This window comes from Tupaia chinensis, unplaced genomic scaffold (genome assembly GCF_000334495.1).
Source record: "Tupaia chinensis unplaced genomic scaffold, TupChi_1.0 Scaffold000350_1, whole genome shotgun sequence".
Taxonomy (NCBI): domain Eukaryota; kingdom Metazoa; phylum Chordata; class Mammalia; order Scandentia; family Tupaiidae; genus Tupaia; species Tupaia belangeri.
Window position 1 is genome coordinate 5,206,477 of NW_006159844.1, and position 13,064 is coordinate 5,219,540.

The following is a 13,064-nucleotide window of genomic DNA, read 5'->3' on the forward strand; positions in this document are numbered from 1 at the left end:
GCCTGGGCCTAGCTCTTACCACTAGGTGTCACACTAACCAGGAATAAAGACCACTAGGTCCTGGAGGCTATCGGGAATGTAAAACCATAAAAGGAGGTACAAACTTATTCCTAAATACTTTTTTCAAATTAATTTTTTAAATAGTTTTTGCTATAGGGCATGTGAACTTGCCAGAGAAGGACAGAGAGAGAGAAAGTGAGAAATCACCCCCCAGGGAGGAAGGTAGAGCACAATCCCTTCTCCTCCATTGTCCTCTCAGGATTTTGGGCACGCACGCACGCACATGCACCCAGCATGTCCTTCGAGCTACGTAATCTAGGACTCAAACTGCATAATCGGCCAGCTGCCCCAACTACCATGCTACTAGCTGGCCTGACACTTGTCACTTTTTAATAATAATTTTTATACCTGCTAAAAATCCTCTTCTAATAAACATTTTATAAACAGGGCAAAGTTTAACACTTCTGTATAATTTTTAAGTGAATATCCCTAGACAGGGGACAGCTTTCCTATTTTTTTATAGAGGTTTTTGCTATAGGGCACATATGCTTGCCAGACAGAGAGAGACAGAGAGACAGAAAGTGAGAAATCATCCCCCCAGGGGGGATGGCCATGCTGCAATCCCTTCTCCTCCATTCTCCTTTCAGGATCTTAGGCACGCACTCACATGCGCCTGGTGTGAGTTTTAAGTCACCGGGTCCAGGACGTGAACTGCAGTCGACTCCATGGGAATCCAGCGACATAGCCATTACGCTAACTGCCGGTCCTAACTTTCCTATTATTTAACCTAACAGTTGGAATAGAAAATATTTGCATGTATTCCAAACTATGTTATATTAAGTACATTTTTACAATGTACTTTTCAAAATTAATACTACAACTGCTTCAGCCAATGATTAATCTATTGGGATAGAAATCAGATAACTGCCTGAGTAAATTTCTATGCATTTCAGTTTCTATTTTGGAAAGGAGGAACCATACCTAATATCTTATAAGATTAGTTCTGAGAACTAACAATATGATACATAAAGTATTGGAATTCTTACCAAAATGTACACTACGATATTTCTAAGAGACATAGCCACCCTTACAAAGCAGGGTTAGACATGCGTTTGTGGACATACTTGTCACATACACTTTTTACTTGTCACATACAATTTTTAAGTTGGAAAAGACTTCAAATAATATTAAATCCAATCTGATTACTATAAAACCAAGTATACCATGGAAAAAGTCAACTGGCCTAACTAACATGCAATTAATTAGAGGTAGAACCTGGAACTGAGATCTCCCACTTAGGATTTGTCGCTTCACCTTGCCTCGATAATTGTCTGTTTGCATGTTGTAAGCCTGCAGAGACCATGGAATTTTCCCTGGGAAGCTTTTGTTTTACCATGGTGCTCATTACTACTCCGAAGGTTTTATTTCTTGATTTTAGTTTTCCTTTTTCCTTTTATATTTTGTCTCTCATGCTATGAACTTGAATTCCTTACTTTAACATTGGAGGAGGAGCTGTGAGGACAGGGGGATGGCTGACTAGTACAGGGCCAGTCACGGCAAAGATGATTGCAGTGGTCACTAGAAATGTCTGCAGAACTTTGGAGGCTTCCTGGGGTCAATTCTGAAGAACTCGGACAGATCTTGTTTTATTTTGCCTGGACCAATCCTAGAAGCAGATAAATCCAATCTGTGGCTTGCAGAATAGGAGGTGGGGGTGGGGAGCACGAATTCCATTTCTGCAGGTGAAACCATAGGATGGTGAGCTCAAACCCCTTTACTTTCCAGAGTGGCTACCCACACTGCTACCTTTTCCCAGGGGTGGGGAACTTAGGAGGGGGGAGGGGCCAGGATGGGCGCAGTATTAGGGGCGCCTGGATCCAAAGAGCAGCTCCTTTCCTGGCCATCCTTCCACTAACTACTCAACCCATTCTTCAGCCTCCTTCTCCAAGTGCTCCTGGAAAATCGCTCAGCTGGATTTCCACCCAAAAGTAGACTCAGGATCCATTCTCTGCAACAACACAGTGTAAATCAGAGCGCATGAACTCAATCATTATTTTGTTATTGCGAGATACCTGCAACCCCCACTACAAATAGTAACGCCTTGCTCTTCTTGAAAGAAGGGGAGGAAAAAAATCATGGTCCTATTTAGCACTTTCGCCATGCAAGGCAAGAGAGCTCGCCCCTTCCCCAGCCTGTGAGCTTGTTAATCACTAGGAAATTATTTTAAGGGTTCCCCCAAGCATTTAGGGGCTCTCAACACCGAAGTTTCCACAACTTCTGCGTAAGGAGGCCGGGAGTGTAGGGGAGTTAAATGTCCCAGAACTGCAAAGAGCTTGGAAAATTCGCAGAAATGCAGCGGCTGCCTGCGACCTTCTAACCGCCAGTTTGTCCTGCCCCGCAGAGGTAAGTTTAAGGAAAGCAGATCCCTACAGGCAGCCCTCATTTCCACTCTTGCGTTTTCAAAAAGATCAGAAAACGGAAAGGGTCGGCAAACCCCAAAAAGGAACTGTCTGTCACGTCTGCGTCCTTGGGAACTCTGCAGCCAAAGACCCCAAATCAAATTGATCGTGGGAAATCCCAGGAAAAAAAAGAAATCCCAGTGAAAGAGGGTTTCTTGCAGAGGGACGGGGTTACTGAGTGCAGTCTGCAGGGAAGTACCTGGGGGAGGGGGACCTGTCGGGAGGACTTTCCAGCCACTCAGCGCTCATCAAAAAGTTCCCTGTACATGACCCCAGTGGCTCATCGCAGGGAGTTTCTCTGATGAACCCCGGCTCGAGGTTTAGACTTCTTTTCCCCGCTGGCAGAGGACGAGGCCAGTTCTCTTTTCTGGTCTGACTGGCTTGGAAATTCCCCGTGCCTAACCCCGCCCCAGAGAAATCCCCTGCCAGCGTTTATAGGGCGCCGCGGCGGCGCTGCCGAGCCCACAACAGTCCGAGCCAGCCGTCCCGCCAGCCAGCGACACAGCGAGCAAGCAGCGCGCAGCCTGCGGCCGAGCGCACCTGGGTAGCAGCGCCAGAGCCCACACCGCCATGTTTCAGTCGGCCGAGCGCGCCCAGGACTGGGCCATGGAGGGTCCTCGGGATGGGCTGAAGAAGGAGCGGCTGCTGGACGATCGCCACGACAGCGGCCTGGACTCCATGAAGGATGAGGAGTACGAGCAGATGGTGAAAGAGCTGCGCGAGATCCGTCTCGAGCCGCGGGAGCCACCGCGCCGCGCGGGGCGAGCCCTGGAAGCAGCAGCTCACCGAGGATGGGGACTCGTAAGTGTCACAGGCGCCGGGGGTCGGGGTGGCGGGACATGCAGGGCGGGGGGCGCGGGGCCTGCAGCCAGGACAGCGTGCCGCAGCGCGCTCGGGGTTTGTGCACCGCCTCCAGCCTCTGCAAAGCTGCAGGGCTGCGCGTGGATGCAGAGGATAGTTGCGGGGCTTGAGGGTCCGGCTCCGAGGTGCCTCCTCCAAAGCTGGGTTTCCACAACCCCCATCCGCCCGCTAGGTCCTCCGGGCCGGGGGGGCGGTCTGGCCGGCGCCCGCCCGCAGGGGGGGCCCGGAAAGTCCCTGGGCGCCTGCCAGGAACACTCAGCTCATAATAACCTCACGGAAAACACCGCGGCCTCGGCCTCCAGAAACCCCGGCCTTGCGCAATCCCCCGCAGCCGCGCCTCCTGGGCCCCACGCAGTGCACTCACCAGCCCTGGGGTTTTTCCCTCTCTTCCCCTAGGTTCCTGCACTTGGCCATCATCCATGAAGAGAAGGCTCTGACCATGGAAGTGATCCGCCAGGTGAAGGGAGACCTGGCCTTCCTCAACTTCCAGAACAACCTGCAACAGGTGCGCTACTTGCCCAGCGTGGTCTCTCTCTGATCCCAGATGTAGCACATCCCCTCCCTCCCACACCCCCAGCCTTGATAACAGCCACTAGTTATCAGCCATGACCTTTTACACTAATAGCGGCCAACTTCCTAAAGAGTCATGAAAATGCCATTGACTCCATGAGGTCTCTGACCCTCCTTGACCCCTGTATTGGCCTGGCCCCCTGTGCCTGTCTGGGAGCAGCAGTACCCACACACAAAAGATCTCTGGGGCTCAAGGGAACTCAGATTATGGTCCGGTTCATGGCTTATCCTCTTTCTGTTTTGTTTTAGACTCCACTTCACTTGGCTGTAATCACCAACCAGCCAGAAATTGCCGAGGCACTTCTGGGAGCTGGCTGTGATCCTGAGCTCCGAGACTTTCGAGGAAATACCCCCCTTCATCTCGCCTGTGAGCAGGGCTGCCTAGCCAGTGTGGGAGTCCTGACACAGGCCTGCACCACCCAGCACCTGCCGGCCATCCTGCAGGCCACCAACTACAACGGTATGTCAGCCTGCCCTGCCCCGCCCATCAGAGGCAGGCAGCCTGGGGAAGGGGGAGGTAGGCCAGCTCTAGGAGTCAGGGAAGAGCTTATGCTCCCAACATGTGAAGGGCTGAGAAAATAGGTATTCTAAATGCCTACTTGATGCCTTTACTAAGATCATCCAGAACCTAGATCTGGGTTCTTAAAATGAAGAAGTGACTGTCAGGAAAGAATAGATGAAAGGTTCTGCTTCGGATGTGAGGGTTGGAGCAAGTGCTCATCCTTTTCCCGCTTGTTCTTCTAGGCCACACGTGTCTCCATTTAGCCTCAATCCATGGCTACCTAGGCATCGTGGAGCTGTTGGTGTCCTTGGGAGCTGATGTCAATGCTCAGGTGAGTGCTTCTGCCTGCAGGTGGACTGAGTCCAGCTCCTCCTCGGTCATACTCCGCATGCTTTTGTTGCAAGCAGAAGTTCCAAGCTCAGCCCTAAGCATCTCCAATTCCTTTGGTTTCAGGAGCCCTGTAATGGCCGGACTGCCCTCCACCTCGCAGTGGACCTGCAGAATCCCGACCTGGTGTCACTCTTGTTGAAGTGTGGGGCTGATGTCAACCGAGTTACCTACCAGGGCTACTCCCCTTACCAGCTCACCTGGGGCCGCCCAAGCACGCGGATACAGCAGCAGCTAGGCCAACTGACTTTAGAAAACCTTCAGATGCTTCCAGAGAGCGAGGATGAAGAGAGCTATGACACAGAGTCCGAGTTCACGGAGGACGAGGTGAGTCTCTCTGGATATCTTCAACACTGCAGGAGGCTGTGAGAGTGGCCATCCTCCCTCTCCCTCCCAGGCCCCTAGAGCTACTCTTACCATAGGGCTCTCAGCAAACATTAATGTGCATAATCAGAATCCCAAGAGTAGATTTTTTTTTTTTCCCAAATAGCTTACCCTTTTTTTAGGAGAGGAGCATTAAAGGAAAATCCTCTCAGCCTATGAAGTTCATTATATTTGAGTAGAGAATGGAGTCCAAGAATACCAGAGCTATATCCACAGTAGCCCTCCCGTCACCCCAGCATCGTCAGCCAGGCTCTGAAAGTTAATGCCTTTTTCTTTTTGTTTCCAGCTGCCCTATGATGACTGTGTGTTTGGAGGCCAGCGCCTGACGTTATAAGTGAAAAGTGTCTGAAAGAACATGGACTTGTACATTTGTACAAAAAGAGAGTTTTATTTTTCTAAAAAAAAAATGAAAAAAAGAAAAAAAAAATTCAAAGGGTATACTTGTAAATGCACTGCATGCTACCCAGCCCGAACATGCACATATGGTGGAACAGCCCTCGTGTTGGTTCTGTTTGGTTTTGTTTTTTAATTTTGTGTGGGCACAAGAAAGATCATTGGATTTTAAAGAAAACCTCTTTTAAACCTCACCTTTGTGGGGCTTTTGGAGAAAGGTATCCAAAATTCAATGAAAGGACCATTACTTTATTTATTGTGTTTCTTGGTTTGAACCATCATGGAGTGCGTGGCAGATCCAGGTGTATCCTGTGATGTGTAACAACCCAGTGTGTGTGGTTAAACCTGTGGGCGGTGTGGGGTTCAAAGTCGTTCCCTGTCAAGGTTTGTGTTACCCTCCTGTAAATGTTGTACATAGTGTATTTTGTTGGTAATTATTTTGGTACTTTTAAGATGTATATTTATTAAACCGGTTTTTACAAACAGAGTTATCCTGATCATTTTCTTTGGGCTGCCGTAGGACTCTAATTCTGAGGGTCATTCCATCCTCAAGTGGAGGTGAAGAGCTGTGGGGGCATTCACCAGGGCCTGTCACAGAACTCTCTCAGGGAGCAGTTTCTCACACTGATGGCACAGCAGCCTCCTGGCAGAGCTTTGGAGGCAGCCCCGGACCCAGTGTGTGGGAGGGGGCTGTTTTGAGTCAGGAATGCTAGGCTCAGGCTGGGATAGCCGCAAGAGGCTTGGCCTGTGGCTGAAAGGGTCTCTGTGACATGTTCTTTTCATCCCCTTGATTTAAACTGCTCCAGGATTCTAAATTCCATTTTTAGGGAATTATTTTGGCCAAGATGAGTATGCTGAATTCTCACAGAGCTGAGAAAGCTCTCATATGTAATACTGGAAGTTCTAAAAGACTTGGGCTCAGAAAGGGACTGCACTGACATTTGTTAACAGGTGCTCACCTCTGAGTCTTAGGTTTTTCATTTATTAACTGGAATGTGAAAATTGCACAAGACAGTCCACGTAAAAAGCAAAAGAGTGCCAGGCACATAGTCCTAAAGGAAAATGCAAGCTATTACACAACATCCTGTATTTCATACGAGGAGAAGCAAGTCCAGAGAGGATGTCCGGCCCAAGGTTACCTTGCAGGGGTGGTAGGGGTTCACTTCTTTTATACACTCTTGTTTTCAGCCACTTAAATATTGTTTAAATGTATTCCATCTCTAAATCTTCCTAGTTTTTGTTTCTTGTAGTACAAAAGGAATCTAAAGCTTTGAGTCTTTTCATCAATGAGTTCAATCAGTCTAGCGATTCTACTGAATATTATTCTGCAGAAGCAGATTTCACAAGAAATCAGTATCGTGAACCATGGCGTTAGATGCTCTACATCTTGATGTTTCATCGCTAAAATTCATCCCTTATCTAAGTAGGAAAAGGAATAAGGTTATGACATTGTAGAGTGGTACATGGCGGAGTGGTATATCAATACAATTCGTGTGGTTTGACTTATACCTATTATCCTTTTTCTTTTTTCTTGTTTTTTTTTTGGAGAGTTTTTTTTCGCTATAGGGCGCATGCGCTCACCAGACAGAGAGAGAAACAGAGACAGAAAGCGAGAAATCACGCCCCAGAGGGGATGGCCACGCCGCAATCCCTTCTCCTCCATTCTCCTCTCGGGATCTTGGGCACGCACGCACACGTGCCCGGCGTGAGTTTTAAGCCACCGGGTCCGGGACGTGAACCACAGTCGACTACGTGGGAATCCAGCGACATAGCCATTACGCTAACTACTGGTTCCCACCTATTATCCTTTTTCTGATCCACAAATGATGTCAAAGACTAATGAATATGATGTTCACCTTTCAGGCCAGCCAATAAGGAGCTGCCACTCAATGGATATGCCATACATAAAGAATATTACTGCAGACTAGCTAAAGTCAAATCTGCCCCATTCCTGTAGCCTTAGTCCATTTGAAGCCAAGCATTTGCTCTCTGTAAAAAATACCCCAGGCTCTGCACCAAAATTCCTGAGCACAGGTGTTAAATCATCTAATACATGAATATCAATTAGGTTCATCTCTCAGTTAAGTGGAAGAGGCAGAATGGGAGAGGGAGATTCCATACTCTCATATGCAAAAGAGCCAGGGTGGAAACTTGCATTCCCAATTTTGGAATGATACCCTTAGTGCTTCCTACTCAGACCTGACTCTTCCTCCCCCTGTACTAGTGTCAAATCTGTCAGTACTGGAAGACTGGAGAAATGGGACAAAGGAATGTGGCTTGCCCCTCCTCAGCCTCCTTAGTGACCAACTCTGTGGCACCCTCCATGAGGACAGCAGGGAGGACCCTCTTCTGACCCACTTGGGCCCAGGCTTCCACCTTTCTAGGCCTCAGCTTCTCTTCAGAACCCTGACCCTCAGGGTAGGTTCTGTCATCTGCATGTATCTCAAGGTGGTTGGGCCCAGTTTAGAACTGAGGTCTGCTCCAGTTCCTTATGCTAGTTCATCCCCCTGTTTCTCTAACTCCTTTCTTTTTATTTTAAACCTGTTTTCTTTCCATCAGGCCAGTTGGTTGGGTGGCTAGAGTCTGGAGTTCTCTAAAGGAAATTTTAGAATGGAAACATTCTAACCTATAGAAAGTCTTCAAGTTTCTAAGAAAACACGAACAAAAGTTTTCAAGAAAGCAGTTCAGCAGACTGAGGGCCACCTTGTACACACTTTGATGTTCTCCAAGAAACTCAAGGTCCTGTTAGGACAAGTAGAAAAAGCCTTGGGAAAGAGGGAAGTGACACAGGAGGGAATAAAGTGTCACGTCAGCAACTTCCTTGAATTTAGTTCCTTGATTCCACCTGCCTGCCTCATCCAGCAGGATACATTTCCTTTATTGGTCACATGTGCCAAGTCCCTTCCAGAAGGTAGGGTTTTTCTTTAAAAGAGGGAGCAAACTCAAGTGTGAGCAATTGGAAGACCTTCCGCTGAGGCCTGGAAATGCTGAAGGCTGGGTGCTGGGAGGATTTGCATTGAAGCTTCAATCGTTACTGGAAGTGATTAAGCAGTGACAGAACTGAGTCAGTGACAGGACTCCTTCTTTGACCCCTCTTTCCGTCAGATTTTCATTAACTTGCCTGAGGTAAAGCTGAAGTTTCATTTGGCAAGAAAGGTCAGAGTTGTAGAACTCCAGTCAGAAACGTGCCCAAGAAGCACTCTCCAACCTCTGGAACCTAGGCGAGAATATCCTGAGTTGTTTCCTCATTTTAAAGGAGCATCACAGAGACTGAAACTGGATCTATATAAGGAGGGTCTTCAAAAAGTTCATGAAAATGCCTGCTATGAAAAAAACTATTCATACATAGCAACCTTTCTTTACAAAAAAAATCATTTTATTTAATTTTATTTGTCATCATTTTTTTTTTTTTCAATTTGACCACAGAACAACCGAGAGAAGAAAAGCAAGAAAGCAAGCCACCAAGTCCAGGACTTGAACTGTGGTTGGCCATGTGGGAGTCCGGCACCTTAACCACCATGCTACCTGCCAGCCCCAGTTTTAACCTTTTTTCTGCATCAAAATAAACTGATATTTTCATCCCATTTTCCTTGATCTTTCTGAAGTCCCCTTGTATGTAGATTTCCCTTCTAGAGGAGTAGGACTCTAGTCCCATTCACATATTTGTACTGTGAAGAAGTATTATTCTCCAGCCCAGAGCCAGGAGCTGGAGACCCAAAGTGAACAAGTCATGGCCTCCACCTCAAAGAGCTCCTTTGCTAGCTCCTTCTTAGAGAAGGAGACAGACAAGCACGTGTGAGTGTGGTGAGATGAAAGCTCAGAGCATGAGAAGGGCTCAGAGCACAGGCACCAACATAGAATGGGATGGGGGAGGGGATCGGGAGCTCCCGCTCCAGCTAGCTATTTACCCGATAGACTATCCGCTCTCTAGCCTCTCCTCGAGCACCCAGCCACACACTTTTGACAGGTGGCAGGAAGCCAAGCTGTGTTTAGAACAAAACTAACTTCCAGGCTGGGATTAAATGGACCATCCACAGCAGGATATACTGTTCCTTTTTGTGTCTGTGTGTGACCCTAAATTCCAGAGCTGAACCTGAAAGGAGATTGCCGCCAGCCTTTGTATTAAGGACTGATGATGTGCTTGCCCTCCTCCAAAGCTTCTCAAACTTGACATGCACTGGAATCACATAGAGATCTTGTTGAGATGCAGGTGCTCATTCCATGGATTTGAAGTTTTGCATTTTTAATATGCTCTAATTTTGCATTTGCATTTGCATTTTTTTTTTTGGAGAGGTTTTTGCTACAGGGCGCGTGCGCTCACCAGAAAGACAGAGAGAGACAGAGAGACAGAAAGTGAGAAATCACCCCCCAGGGGGGAAGGCCACGCCGTAATCCCTTCTCCATTCTCCTCTCAGGATCTTGGGCACGCCTGCACACGCGCCCGGCGTCAGTTTAAGCCACCGGGTCTGAGACTCGAACTGCAGTCGACTACATGGGAGTTCAGTGACATAGCCATTACGCTGACTGCTGGTCCCTGCATTTGCATTTTAAATAAGTCCTCACTCCATTGGCCTGAAATTTTGCATTTTAATATGTGCCCATGTGAGGGGTGCAGCAGGTGGTATAGCGGTTGTGGTGCTGGACTCCCACATGGCTCACTGTGAGTCCTGGACCTGGTGGTTTGAAACTCACCTGGTCGCATTGTGTGTGTGCCCAAAATCCCAAGAAGAGAATGGAAAAGGGATTGCAGTGTGGCCATCCCCCAGGGGATGATTTTTCATTTCCTCTCTCCCTCTCTCTCTCTCCTCTCCCTGTGTGGCTCCAGTGAGTGCACATACCCTATAGCAAAAATCTCTCTTAAAAAAAAAAATTCCCAGGTGAGGTGTTGTGTTCTGGATCACACTTCAGAGAACTAAGCATCAAATTATACTGTGCCCTCCGCCATTCCCCTCAGTATCACTGTAAACTGGGGCAGAGGCATCCACAGCCAGAACAAGGATAATCAAGGGCTGGGTCCTGAGTACTGACAAAAGTCGTGGCCAAAGGCCAAACACGGTAGCACAGCAGGAAGCAGCAATGCCGAGGCCACATGGGAAGGTCCCTGGGCTGCGTCCCGAAGTCTCTCCACTACACACACTGGGTTCACTGGTCTGCCCTCAATCCTGGCTGACTCAAATTGGCCGTGGATCATCAAGTGTAGACACCTTAGGGGTGTTTGTCTCCCTCAAAGAAATAAATAAAATTTTAAAGAGAAAAAAAAAGCCCAATTTAAAAAAAAAAAAAAAACCCCAAGGAAAAAAAAAAAAAAAAAAAACCTGCCATCACAGCAGGTTAAGTGTAACAAGGGAGGCAACAGCCATGATATAAAGACAAAGGCATAGTCACTTAGGAGCCAAGAAAAAAAAGTCATGAAGAAAATGCATTTGAACAGGTAACTTGCCCGTTAAGATGGAAAGCTGGTTTTGAAGTGAGTTTGTTTTTGTTTTTATAAGAGAGATTTTTGCCATAGAGCATGTGTGCTCCCTGGAGAGACAGCTAGAAAGTGAGGAATCACCCCTCACCCAGGGGGGATGGTCATGCCGCAATCCTTTCTCCTCTCTCCTCTTGGAATTTTGGGCACACATGTATGCGTGCCCCTGTGAGGGTTTTGTTTGTTTGTTTGTTTGGTTTCTTTTTTTCTGGAGAGGTTTTAGCTATAGGGCGTGTGTGCTCACCAGAAAGACAGAGAGAGAGAGACAGAGAGATAGAAAGTGAGAAATCACCCCTCAGGGAGATGGCCACGCTGCAATCCCTTCTCCTCCATTCTCCTCTCGGGATCTTGGGCATGCACACACACGTGCCCGGCGTGAGTTTAAGCCACCAGGTCCAGGACTCAAACCGCAGTCGGCTACATGGGAGTTCAGCGACATAGCCATTACGCTAACTGCTGGTTCCCCCAGTGTGAGTTTTAAGCTACCAGGTCCAGGACTCAAACCACAGTCGATTACGCGGGGGTCCAGCGACGTAACCATTACACCATCTGCTGGTTCTAAAATGAGCTTACTTGTATCTTTGTATGGGTTGCCATGGTGCGTGGGCTGGGCCCTGCCCTGCTGAGGCTGTGGACCTGGACAAAGTGGAGGCAGCAGCTTGCTCTCTATAATGGAAGTTCTCACTGTCCTTACCAGGATACAGGAAGCCTTAACAGGCAGGTGACTAAATTCATCATGGAAAATTTTAGGTAAAGAGTAACTGCTGGGCCTAACCTTGGTGGCTCAGTCAGTGCTGGAAGCCACACAGCCAACCATGGGTTTGGATCCACAGTTGACGTGAAACACTCATGGAATGTATACCCAAGATCCTGACTAGTGCAGGGTCAAGGGAAGGGGATTGCAGTCTGACAAGACCCTGACAAGACCCTGTCAGGGATACCTGTCTCTCCTCTTGCACTTGTGCTCTTTCTCATAAAAGAAATACAGTAAACTTGAAAAAAAAAAAAAAAAGAAAGAAAGAAAGAAAAGAAAAAGATAATAATTTCCCAATATGTTGCCACCATTTCATATATTTTAAACATTTATTGAGGGAGCCAGTAGGTGGCATGGTGGTTAAGATGCTGGACTCCCACATGGTCAACAGTAGTTCAAATCCCTAACTTGGCAGCTTGCTTTTTCACTTTCTCTTCCTCTCTCTTTCTGGTGAATTAAAAAAATAATAATAGTGGGAGTGAATAAAATAAAATAAATAAATCTTTTTTTTTTTTTTGGAGAGGTGTTTTGCTATAGGGTACGTGTGCTCGCCAGCCAGCCAGAGAGAGACAGAGAGACAGAAAGCAAGAAATCCCCCCCCAGGGGGGATGGCCACGCCACAATGCCTTCTCTGTTCTCCTTTTGGGATCGTGGGCACACACGCACATGCACCTGGCGTGAGTTTTAAGCCATCAGGTCCCGGACGCGAACCGCAGTCAACTACATGAGTGTCCAGTGACATAGCCATTATGCTAACTGCTGGTCCCATAAATAAATCTTTTAAAAAAAAATGTATTGAGTATTGGGACTGGCAGGGGGTGTGGAGGTTGTAGCTGAATCCTACATAACTGACTTGGTGGTTTGAGTCCAGATCTGATGGCTTGAAAATTAGCACATGTGAGTGCATGGTCAAAATTCCAAGAGGAGATCTGAAAAGGGATTGAAGTGTGGCCACCTGCTCTGCTGGGGGTGGGGGGGGTGGTGGGGTGATTTCTCACTTTTTCTCTCTCTGCCTCTGTCTCTGTCCAGCAAGCACATGCTCTTTAGCAAAAACTTTAAAATAATTTTTAAAAACTTTTAAAATAAGTATTAAGTAATAAACCATGTGGGAGTCCAGTGCCTTAACCACCACACCACCTGCTAGCCCTGGAAAAAAAATTGTATTGAGTAGAGCCTATGTGGAAACTATTCAGCTACTTAAAGGTAAGTGCTAAAGAAACTTTTTTTAAAATTTTTATTTTATTTTATTTGTTATTATTAGTTAGTTTTTTGTTTGTTTGTTTT

General features: G+C 47.3%; 1 protein-coding gene across 1 annotated transcript; it reads left to right on the plus strand.

The window, feature by feature from the left end:
* Nucleotides 1-2,815: 2,815 nt before the first annotated feature.
* On the plus strand, nt 2,816-6,043 carry NFKBIA (NFKB inhibitor alpha). The gene is given in 7 exon segments (XM_006152374.3): nt 2,816-3,218; nt 3,220-3,260; nt 3,717-3,825; nt 4,140-4,350; nt 4,635-4,723; nt 4,846-5,106; nt 5,450-6,043. Coding segments are annotated over 7 exon segments (948 nt in total). The 5' UTR covers nt 2,816-3,029; the 3' UTR covers nt 5,498-6,043.
* The last annotated feature ends 7,021 nt before the right edge of the window (nt 6,044-13,064 follow it).